The sequence below is a fragment of the Centruroides vittatus genome, unplaced genomic scaffold (assembly GCF_030686945.1).
Source record: "Centruroides vittatus isolate TY-2023 unplaced genomic scaffold, ASM3068694v2 contig_885, whole genome shotgun sequence".
In the NCBI taxonomy this organism is placed as follows: Eukaryota; Metazoa; Arthropoda; class Arachnida; order Scorpiones; family Buthidae; genus Centruroides; species Centruroides vittatus.
In genome coordinates this window covers 345,106-357,636 of record NW_027122577.1, presented here as the reverse complement: position 1 = coordinate 357,636, position 12,531 = coordinate 345,106, and the positions used below count along the sequence as shown (strand labels likewise).

The 12,531-nt window shown below is 22.8% G+C and overlaps 1 protein-coding gene across 1 annotated transcript; it reads left to right on the top strand.

Annotated features, from left to right (window-relative positions):
- The first annotated feature begins 2,489 nt into the window (after positions 1-2,489).
- Positions 2,490-12,194, top strand: LOC136983724 (phospholipase A2, membrane associated-like). Its single transcript, XM_067280550.1, has 4 exons — positions 2,490-2,673; positions 5,722-5,872; positions 10,938-11,056; positions 11,832-12,194. The coding sequence occupies exons 1-4, from the start codon at positions 2,607-2,609 to the stop codon at positions 11,960-11,962; spliced, it is 468 nt and encodes a 155-aa protein (XP_067136651.1). The 5' UTR covers positions 2,490-2,606; the 3' UTR covers positions 11,963-12,194.
- Positions 12,195-12,531: the final 337 nt, after the last annotated feature.

Sequence of the window (12,531 nt, the reverse complement as noted above, 5' to 3'; positions counted from 1 at the left end):
CAAATATTTAATTATTTAATATTTATAATAATCAATTCAATGTAAATTATTTTAAGTTGTTTACTTAATCGGATAATAAGTTAATACATTTATCCATTTTGTATGATATCTTGGTATGAATGGAAAATATCACATAAATCAAGATCTTTGGTTAAAAAACACTCGAGTATTCTTGTATCGATAGAATTTAAGAGAGCTTAAGATATTTAGAAAATCCATAATAATAGTGATATAAAATTTGAGCGATGTTATTAATGACATTACTGATCTTTTAATACATCTTACCCTTCTTTAGCCTAGACCCTTGACCCTAGACCCTTAGGGTCTACCCAAAACTAATAATAATAATAATATATTTGAGAAGTCTCAATATTAAGGATAATTATCATTTTAAAACAAAACCAATTTTATTATTTATTGAATTTATATATATAATTTATTTATTTTATTGTAATAATTTTTATTATAAAAAAATAATTATAATTTTATGTTATATACTTTACAATTTATATATGTTTCATATTGTATAATATTAAAATAACAATCAGACCAATCTTAATTTATTACTTTAAAAATCATTCCATTTTTTAGACATTTATAAATTAAATTATGTGTAGAGTAGCCTACTGAATAGTGTTAAAAATAGAATTTAAACCAACTCCAATTTGACGAGAGAAAAATATTTTTTCCCCTAAATTTAAATTTTATAAATCATAACAATAAGAACTTTTTTTTTAAATTAAATAATTGTGCATTATTTAAATTAATTGAACTTGATATTTTTTGTTAGGTTTCTTTAAATAAAAAAACTTTAAACAGTTTTTAAAATAACTTTCATTAAAGATATCTAAAGACATATTAGAGTTACCTTGAGTACTATGACACATTTTCATTTTGACGTTTTACCACTAAAAACTGATATTTTTGTTGGCTCTGCCGTTTAAGATTTTTTATTTTTATTTTTTTTTTGTTTTGGACAAATTAACCTTAAAAAATTATCAAGTTACAAGTTTTATCTATTCAGGATTTAAAAAAAAAAATTGACTTTTTTTTCCAATTTCGTTCTCGTGGTTTCAATTTTAACTTTATTAATTATTTAAAACCTTTAACTGAAATTAAAATAAATAATGTCAAATTATTATTAAATTAAAATTCTATTAATTCTAATTAAATGAAGTATTGAAATTAAAATTGGCATCATTCGTCAGTTTCATCAATTTAAATAGTTGGATAGAAGTTATGATTAATCATCATTATATTAACATGATTTATTTTATTCGTTTTAAGTGTATTAACTGTTAAATTTTAAATATCTAAAGCATCTTTATATAGTTTAATTTAGAAACTGTATTAAAACAATTGAATAAAATAAAAAATGTAGATATAATCATAAATATTCTAAATATAAAGTGTTTTTTTTATAAATTTTTAAAATAAAAGACTTAAGGATAAATTAAAATAAAATTGAATAAAACTCATTATAAAAAACTTTAAAATGCTTTCCGCACTCTAATTTTGTAATATTTTATTAATGTTATATGATATAAAAATTATAAACTCCTTAATATAGTTTTAAATGATATTTAAAAAATCGAACAACAGAAACATGTTAAAATGTTCAGTGAAATCATTAAGACTTTTTTTTATTATAAAGTGTAACATTTAAAAATAAATAACAATTTATTATAGAAATTAAACATTTATTTTATAAGTCACTCGAAAATTACCTGTTATATAATTTAGGAAAATATTCTAATGATAAAAGAAATGTACAAACATAACATTTTAAATAATTTAATAAACTTTATCTTTCACAAAACTTTGTTTAATTGTTTAAATAATTCATATATTTACTGAAAATTTCTATCAAATATACTAAAACGTCATAAATTAATTTCGCTTAATATTATTATATAATTAAATTTCTGTCACTTAATGAGATTATTATAAATTATTGTCCATTTTATTTAATTATGCATATATTATAAATTATAAATTGTAAGTAGAATAGAGAAAAACCTTTTAAATTGATATTTATTACTTCCTTTAACTTTTTACATATTACTATTTGTCTTTAACAAAAAAAAAAAAATTAGAACAATTTGTAATAATACATCAAAATTTTTGACATATAATTCATGAAATTTTGATTAATTTTAAAATTTACCTGAATTTTGAACCCACTTATAGCATAAGAGATCAAATTGTTTACATAGATAAACAATCTATTTGCAATACACATGATTAGCGCAACAGATGGAGCCACTTAGTGGTTTTATGATATGATTTTCAATAAGTTTCTAACAAATAATTGAAATTCTAATTACAACAATGCAAAAAAACACTATGTCACGTCCTCAAATAATTGACATATTAACGTTTCATGTTTCATTACGTTTTACCACGTGAATTAATGTTATTCTGTAATATATAATAATCATTTGTGTTCCTTCAACCGGTTTAACAGTTTGCGCAGGAGCGATAGGCGCAATCCACTTACCCTTTCGAACAGAGTTTAGATATCGTGCCAACTTTTTATTAGAAAACAACTACTCGAATTTAAAGATTTTCCAAGGACGATAATCCTCACAAGTCAGGTTGGAACAATGCTATCCATTATAAAAAATTTCATTTTAGTGGTGCTTCTTCTGTCCACTTGTCATCAGATATGCGGTAAGAACGTTTTTTTTTCGTTTTTTTTTGTTTTGTTTTTAAAAACTCATCCGATTTGAACTTCTAAAGTTGCGTATTAACATGTGAAAATTTTATAATGTAACATCTGTATGAGTAGAATATTATAGTAATTAGATTAATACATATATCAAAATAATTATTATACAATTTCAAAATTATTCAATTATTTCAAAAATTCTACAGTTTACAGTAATTATTAAAATTTAATATAAAATATTTCAATAATAAAATTTTGTGATTAAATTTGCAAAGTATTCTATGTTGAACTTTTAAATAAGAGTGAATTTGGGTGGCCTAAATCTTTTTCTTTTATAAAAAGTAGGAAAGTTTATTATTAAATAAAAAAAACAATACATACATTAGCGCTTTTTAAAAAGATTTTACGATAAGTTACGCTAGACGTGATTTTATTGTTTTAAAATGATTTTACAGGATAAATTTACTATTCCTATTGTCAATCAATGATGTAAAGAAGAAATCGAAAATATGAAAATATATTGATTACTAAAATTTTAAAGTAAAAATATTTAAATATATTATATTATTTTATTTTAAATTATTGTATTAATAATTTAAATATATTTATAAAAATTAAAGAATATAATTATTATATATGTAAATACATTTCATTTCATTTTTTATGTAAACACAGTTTATTTAAATTTTTATCTCTGTAAATTCGAATTTCGTAAAGGTTATGTTAAAATTCAAGATTCTATTTAAATATAAATATTAAATTTTTTATAATAATAATATTATTATTATTATAAAAAATATTAAATTAACAATTACAAAAAGTATTCCTTCTACTAATCAACATCTAATTACAATAAATTTAACGCATTATAATCACTTGTTTGAAATTGTACGTTGAGTATTGTAATAAAAATATTTATTATTTAATTTTGTTATTGATTTGTAATTACTCATAAATGAAATTTTTTATATTCTAAATACATCCATTTTATAAATTTATTGCGCATTTTATAAGAAAAGCTTTAATTCCCCAATTACTTTTAATATACTGAATAATATCAATAGATTAATATCTATTCACAGAATATCTAAACATTGCAATGACGTATTATTTCAAAGGAAAAGTTCTAGATTTCTCTTGAAAATCTAACTACTTTATTGCTACATTACTAGATTATGGATTTTTAATTATGTACTCAATTATATATAAAGAAAACGTAAAATATAAATGCTTATAAATGATAACATAAAAGTAATTTACGACATTTTCTATAAATCTAGAAACATTAGGTTTTTTTCTCAGTGTTCTTGTAAGATTGAATTTTTGGTCTAGACTTAAATTTCAGGTCAGCAATCCATTCGAAATAAAATTAGCTTTTGTCGACTCAAGGATTCATAAAAATTAGATCAAGTGATTGTTACGATAATTTGTTTTAGTGTGTTGGATTTCGATGCAAAAATTATTCTTATATACGTTTAGATTAAAAATGTAATTTTATGTTGCTGAATTTTTGTTTATTAGTAAATTAATAAAACATTTGACAAATATTTTTATTATAAGAAAATTACCATTTCCGAAAGGAACTTATTGAATCTCGATTCATCGTTTTAATACACTAAAACGTGTAATAAAAAATTAATTTTTGATTATTTAATAGTTTGACTATGTAATTAAAAATTGTTTTTTTTTATTTAAAAAAAATTAATTTTCAAATCTAATTTAAAGAATTTAATTTTTATAAATATTAGTTTAAAAGTCTTCTAATTTATTTTTATTTTAATTTTCTAATTTTGTGTTGATAACTAAATTTTTTCCTGTTGCTTTAATATAACAAAAGTGATGTACTGTATTTTAATTTTGTTATATTAATGTAAACTAGAGTTTTTCAGACTTTTATTCCATTTTTCTATTTTATTTTATACTAAAATAATGATAATAAAATACCAGTTTTTTAAATGTACCAGCGGAATTTAATTGACCTGAATATGACATTACGAAAGATTAAAATGCTATTTAAAAATATCTACATTTAATATTATATATTTTAATTAATTAAAATTGATTTTTTGTAACTTATCCTAAATCTTAATTACCAAGATAAAAATTTTGCAAATATTAAATTTACATACAATAAATAGAGTTATTTGAGTTTTATACACATAAAGGCATATATATAAAAGTCAAAATGATTGTGAAATACGTTAATATCAATGCGGTTAAACATTTTTAAGATAAGATATCTAATAAAAATAATATTTTGGCAACACTCCGATGTTATTTGTGGAAAAATAGCCACGAGGTGAAGAAACTTACGAGATATTTTGTTTTATAACTAAATTATAAACTAAAGAAATACAATTTCCTATTTCGTATTTGACCCGAACGATTAGATTTCTTTAAATAAATCAATAAATAAATAAATAAAAAGAATTTACGTTAAAGGTCTTATGACTAATTACAGGAAATTGTTTCCTCCTTCAAGAATGTATTCGTTCTTGACATAATAATATTTTTATCTCTAATATTACTAATTTAATTTTAATTCGTTCTTGAAATTTGTTAAATATACGATAAATTTATATAGAATCTTAATCATGGTAATGATGGAAAATTGTTAGTTATTATTAAATATTTACTGAAATTTGATACATAATTTGAGATGTTGAATTTGTAATTTAATTATAAAAGTACAGTAATATGATTAATTCATTTAATGTAAAGTAATACAAATAATAAAGCATTTAAAATGAAAGGTTAATGTTACCTTAGGTAGCCAAGATGGCGGCTCGTCTCTAATTCCAGCAAGGAAACAGTGGGACGCACGTTCTAACCTAACCTATTCTAATAAATTACCATAATTATTAGCAACCAAATTATTAGAATAGGTTAGGCTAGGTTAGGTTAGAACGTGCGTCCCACTGTTTCCTTGCTGGAATTAGAGACGAGCCGCCATCTTGGCTACCTAAGGTAACATTAACCAAATGAAATTTTAATAAATTGCTCTATTTTTTTATAATTATGAATAAATATTAATTTCTTTTTTGTTCTAGAATTTCGAAGTTTGGGAAGAAAAGAAAGAAGTCTCATTGATCTAGCAGAAATGGTTAAAATCACAACAGGAAGAAACGGAACGGATTTCGTTCCCTATGGTAATTGGTGCGGGATTGGAGGCAGTGGAAAAGCTTTAGATGCTATTGACGAGTAAGTGATCAAAATAATATAAAACGGGTACCATTAAAACCATCAATCAATATGCTCACTTGTTTAAATAATAAATAGATTTTCTAATAAGAAAGAAATTTAATAAATTCATTACAGGAATCTTTCTCAAATTTAAGATTTCTATTTAGATTCGTACAAATTTCTTTCCCATAATTTTAAAATGTCTCATTTAGATTAACGAAATGAATGCTAAATTTAGTTAGTGTAAAATTGCCAAGTTCATTTTAAATACTATCACGTATTTCTATTTTTAATAAAGGTGTGGTCAAATGAGTAAGTTTAAGTTAAGCTGGAAGTATGTTTCGTGCTTAACACATTTGAATTATTACTTATAAACTTTTATTGAATGGTAAATAAATGAAAATTTTCAACTTTCTCAAAATGTTTTATTGATACGTGTATTGTATATATATATATATTAATATATAATTGATTTTAATGGTAACCGAAAGTGTTAACTGGTCAGTGTTTTTAATAATTGAAACTACAAAAATTACAATTCAATGAAATTGTTTGATGTAATCGTAAGAAAAGTGTTGATGGAAATAAACATTTTAGAAAAAATAAATATGTTTATTGATCGAGTAAAGATATGGTTTGTTGCTAGTTCCGATCTAAGTCTTCTCATTACTTCATTTGCCTTATTTATTTATTTACAAAATTCTATTTTTTATTTTGTTCCCTTACTGTATTTATTTTGATAATGAATTTCTATATAAAAGTATGTACTGAATTTATTGTTTTTTTTTATCGTCTCTGTAAACATTTGAAAAATTCGCCGGTCCGCGATATATTTTGGGTTGAGGATCACTGAACTAAATGATATTTAAACAATTTTAAATTTCTTAATCAGAAGTATATTAAACAAGTATTGTATTTAGATAATTCAAGTAACTAAGTACATTGTACGAGATTCCATATCTTTACAAACAATCTATAGTACCTAAAATCTGTGTATTTTCTTTAATTGAAATGAATCGGATTTTCCTTTAACTGTAAAGAATTTATAAACAAAGAATACGTTAAGCTTTTTAAAATCTTTCGTCCACTCTATTTAGGTAATGTGTTTCTTAGTGCGTAGTATGAAAAAAGAGATATACTTAAATATTAAATAAAAGTTAAAATTTTACTTGAAAAAATGAAATCTCAGAATAATTTAAACTTTTTCATTCTAAATAAAAAAAAAACTTAAATACACTATTGCCAAATGAATGTTCAGATATAGTTCATGTAGCGAAAATCAAAGAAAGAGTAATTAAATATCAAATATAAAGGATTTGATGCATATCAAGCGTATGATAAAATTAAATGAAAATATTACATTAATTTAAATTTTAGATTATTTTCTAGAATAAAAATAACGAAAAGTCGTAACAGGTATTAGATATTGAATTATGATGATTGATGCTCATTCACTTCTAATAAAATATCAAACGACAAGACAGTCGCTAACTCGACTGATCTCGAAGCATTTGTTATAATTCTATCTTTTATTTGATTATTATCCTTCTGGAAAAATCATAAATTGAGAAACTTGGGTTATATTTCAAGCGCTTTATATATATATATATATACGTTTATTTTTTGTTGACCACTATATTTTATCATCTCATTTGTTGTTTGGTACACTTTACTTGTGATATTGCATTATAGAATATTTGTTTTAGTCTCTTGATTAAAATGTCCATGTTTCAAAAATATGGTTTTATTTTATTTTTATATTACCTTTCTATATTACCCGAAACAGCTTTCCGCCATTGGCGGTCGACCTTCACATACGGTTTCCAGAAATGACGATGAAAAATTTGTATGCGTTTTTCTAGGAACACAAAGCAAAAATCCCAAAAAGTTATTCCATATTTTTTCTTACTTCAATAGAATTTTTCCTTATTTGATTCATTCGTTGCGAAATATCTATATTAAAAGCTTTAGTAATAATCTGATTTTATTCGCTTTCTTTACAGATTACCTGAAAAGAAAAAAATAAATATAATTTTTCGATCATATCAGATATAAAATGTTAGGTTATATATCAAAGACGTAATTATGTTTTTCAGATTCTTAATGTATATATGTATGTATACGCCCTTATTTGTTTTTGTATATGAAAATTAAAAAGGAAAACTTGGATGAAATTTATCAATAGTTATTAACCTTTGTCCCTTTCTAATAATTAGAATAAAAATTTGTCCTAATAACAGTCACTTATTTTCTTATTTACAATAATTTTAAAATTGGCTTAAGAAATGTGGATAATTTTGTAAATTCTTCTGAAATATGATATAAATCTTTACTTGATGTAGAGTAAGATATATCTCTAGAAAGATATCGGGATTAGCAAGGATTTATTGCATACAACTAAGGAGATTACATTCCTTATTGAACAATTCGTTATTTATGAACGTTTTACGTTCATAAATGACGTAAATCGATTTATTTTCATTATTGATTATATTAATATTCTATATTAATGTGTCCTACTAATGATGTAATTAACCTGTAGAAATGATTTATTAACTTTATTTACAGTTTTATTAAGTGTTACAGCAATTATTTGGAATAAATTATATTGATATAAAAATAAGTAATTTGAATATTAAAAAGAAATCCAACAACGAGTTACTTAACTTTTCCGACAACATTTAAAATTAGGTGTGTGGCGTCATCTGTTATGATATTTTATTTTAAAAACTGTTTATATTTTTAATTATTATAAAATGAAAAAAGTATAATTTTGAGAGTATAGATGCATTTTATTAAAATAAAAATGTAAATGCTAATGAAGAGTTTTCATTAAGTCCGATGCCACTAGAGATACGACACATAACTCCTCTTTATTTCTCCACTCCCTTGACCTTTAACCACCAAAATTTAAACAGCATCAATTCCATAATATACAAACCTCCTTGCAAAATTTCAGAAATTTTCGACAAAAGACACAGGAGTTATTAAGCTTGAAAGTGAATGAATAAAATCGTATCTTCTACACACACTAACATCTACACATACAGAAAAAACCTCCGAATGTTTCTGTATTTCTCAACACTTCAAGGCCCCCTGAGTCCAAAAATGTAAAGAATCTGAGGAGGGTCATTTTTTGACCTTTTGCCATACTTTTCCTCTGATATATATAACAGCCGGAAAAGTAAAAATACGCAGAAAATATAATGTAACACGTCACTATAGATACTCTTTTTTCGTATGTTATTTGGAATTTTTTTTTATAAAAACGCATTTATTTAAATAGAATTACTTTTCATATTCATTTTAAATTAATTTTCTTTGTTGTTTTAACGTTTATCGTAATAGATTTCATAAAATTAAGAGAATTGAGAACTATTTTTTTAATTTCTAGTTGTACATTATTCAGCTACATCATTTATGAATTGCTATTTATATTAGTATAGACTCTGATGGCATCATTACTGACAAAATATTCCGATTTAGAAATTTGATGCGTTACCGATGATGATAATGTCATTTATGAAAATTGCACACAAACATTAACTGTTATAAACCCAAGAACACAAATAAATTTTTCAGAGCATGGCTGCAGAAGACTGCCATACTAAACAAATGCCACATAGTCAGGAAATTCTTAAACGCAGATACATACACAAACAGCATGTAAAAAGAACATTTGATTTTTGTAGTTATGTCTTGACTTGATCACTAGGCACTAGTACATATGCCTTGTGAGATACATTCCACCAACACCATTATAGTAATAGTAGTAATAATAATAAATGTTAAGCTTAATTGAAGAAAAGTAAATATAAAATCATTTTAATGTCCACAATATCGGATCATACCGATTCCAAAGTTAATGGTCAGTTCTTGTTTACGACTCTGTTTCGAGATTACTGGAAGCGCCGCCATCTTGGATCCATAGGTAACATAACCGAATAATATATTAATTAATGCCAGTTTTTTTTTTCAAAAATAAATAACTAATGTTTGTTTTATTTTTACAGTATATGAATATAAAAATTAACAAATTAATTTTAAAAAATTCTAACCTATTATAGCTAATAGTTTTTCAATCAGTACATAATTTCCATTTATTCATTAAAACAATATTTACTTTTTAAATACGTTTTATTTTAAGCCTGTGTTTTGGATTTTTGCTATCTGAAGTAAACATTAACTTATCATTCAATAATAAATAATTTTTAAATTTAATTCTTTTTATTTAAAGTAATGATTTTAAAATAATTTCTTTTAAATGGTAAGAATTCTTAAACTTCTCTCATAAAAATTTAAATTAATAATTTATACTCTTCTCCGGAACCATAGCAATGTTTTAGCCGCCTATGGCAACGGATGAGGTTTTTTTTATGCCTTTAAAGTTTCGCAAACATACTTCAAAATTTAAAAAGTTTAGACACAGATTTTTCGATATCATTATATTAGTGAATTAACTTAGAAAATGTAAACTAAAAATTTTGAAATTTTATTATTATTATTATCTGCCTTACCCAATATAATATTAATATAAATTGTATCTAACTCAGGGTATGTTTAATGGATTATGCTCTATACTGCTGTAAAGTTTTATTAAATAAAAACTTATTAATTTCATTATCATGTAACATGATGTAATTTCTTATTCAGTATTTAAAAATAGAAATTGTAGATATTTTTCTAAATTTATTGAATTTATTTCATTACAATAAAACAATTTTGCTATTTTAGAGAAATTATAAACATATATGCATTTAATCCTTTACAGTTATAGTAATATTTTTATCGTGCAATGATAAAGATATTACTTTAAATCATTGTTTAAAGTTATAATTATCGTTTTATTATATATTTGCATAATATAAAATAAAAATTATTTATTATGTTAGTTTTCACAGTAAGATTTAAATCGGAATGATTATTAAATCTCTCCTTCAAATTTGTAAATTTTTTTTTTCTCTAATGGTAGATTATATCAGAACATTTACAAATTATTGATAAATGTTGTTGTTATTTTTAGTAATGTTTTCATTACTTTTACATTTATTTCAAATATATATACTTTTTAATTTTTCAATAGTTGTTGTCGTCGTCACGATCTTTGTTACATAGATAAACTCGGAAAAGAATGCAATTCCATTTTCAATCTCTACGTCGCAAATTATAAATGGAACAGCTCAGGAGGAAAAATTTCTTGCTGTAAGTTTTTCTTTGTCTACGAGTAAATTTAAAATATAAAAACATTTTTAAAATTTTAAAACATATTTAATACTAACACAGCCATTTTTCATGCTTATAGTAGATTAGGTCAATCTCACAATAGATATGGCCGATTAGTGAAAGATGATTCTCGATGTATGAAAATTTCTGAATCGACCTATTCGAGGCAGTCAATCCCGACTGACCATTGGCCATTGAAAATTTTAACTAAAACAAGTGTAATACTAATATATTGTTAAAACAGCTTCTATTGATATTATTAAAAAAAAAATTAATTTATAAAGATTATTTTACTTATTCTTCTTAATAGTTAAGGCTAAATTTATCCTACAAGTCAGAATTTAGATGTTTATTTTTTTTAATTCCTAATTGAAGAATTTAAGTGATTCTTAAATGATGATTTAAGGTATGAGATTGTATAATAAGCTCTTTTGGATTTTGATTAAGCGTACATTTTTATGACGTTGTTTATAATAACTAATGTCTATAAACAGGCAGAACAGTAGTTTGATTGAGGTATTTTTTGTAAACATATTCTGTTTTTAGATTACAAAATTATATTTTTAGACACGATCTTTTTCAAAAATCCGAACAATCTTTTTACACAACTTTGTTTTTATTCAAGTATAAATTTCAAATTATTTTTGTATAATTTGAATATACTAAAATGGCTAATGAAAATTAATGACTATTTATTTCTTTATTATTACTTATATTATTAGAAATTAAATCTACTTTTACTTTTTTTATTTAGCAATTGAAGACACTAATTCTTGCAATCGAGCAACATGTGCCTGTGATCGAGAAGTAGTATTTTGTTTAGCCAAAAATATCAAGGAATATAAAGAAGAGCACAGATATGTTAGATCTGCATTGAAGACTTGATGTAATAAATTAATATTTGAAATATTAAATAATCATAATCATTTAATACAAAAATATATTTTAAAAAATTAGAAAAATAAATTTTTAACATCCATTCGAATGAAAATTTCTATTCAACTTCTTAGCACTTTGTTCGTATATGAAATTAATATTTTTAATTTTATAAATATATTCAAAACATAATGCTCTGATTTTAAATGTATATATTATAATAAAATGTTATTTAACAAAATTATATTTCTGATATATTTTGTGTTTTATTCAATTAATTTTAGTGAAAAAGGTCCCATCTAATCCCATCTAAAGTTAGCCTATATTAAATTATTTCGACCTTGTATATTTTATAAATTAATTTTGATAATTTAAAATGAAATGACGAAATCGATTTTTGAGAAAATATTAATACTTAAAACATCATTAACACACTGTTAATATTTGCAAATTATTTTATTAATTAATTTTTATATACTGTATTTTAAATCGACATATCTTTAGTTCAACATAAAATTTTAAATATTTATTATTAGTAGTGGAAGAGGAATCATGTACAAAAAATACTTGGTTGTACT

Excerpts from the sequence above, each read along its gene's own strand:
- LOC136983724 (XM_067280550.1), top strand. The coding sequence starts at position 2,607 with ATGCTATCCATTATAAAAAATTTCATTTTAGTGGTGCTTCTTCTGTCC. Across the intron at positions 2,674-5,721 it reads CACTTGTCATCAGATATGCG|AATTTCGAAGTTTGGGAAGA; the intron begins GTAAGAACGTTT and ends TTTTTGTTCTAG. Across the intron at positions 11,057-11,831 it reads AGGAGGAAAAATTTCTTGCT|CAATTGAAGACACTAATTCT; the intron begins GTAAGTTTTTCT and ends TTTTTTATTTAG.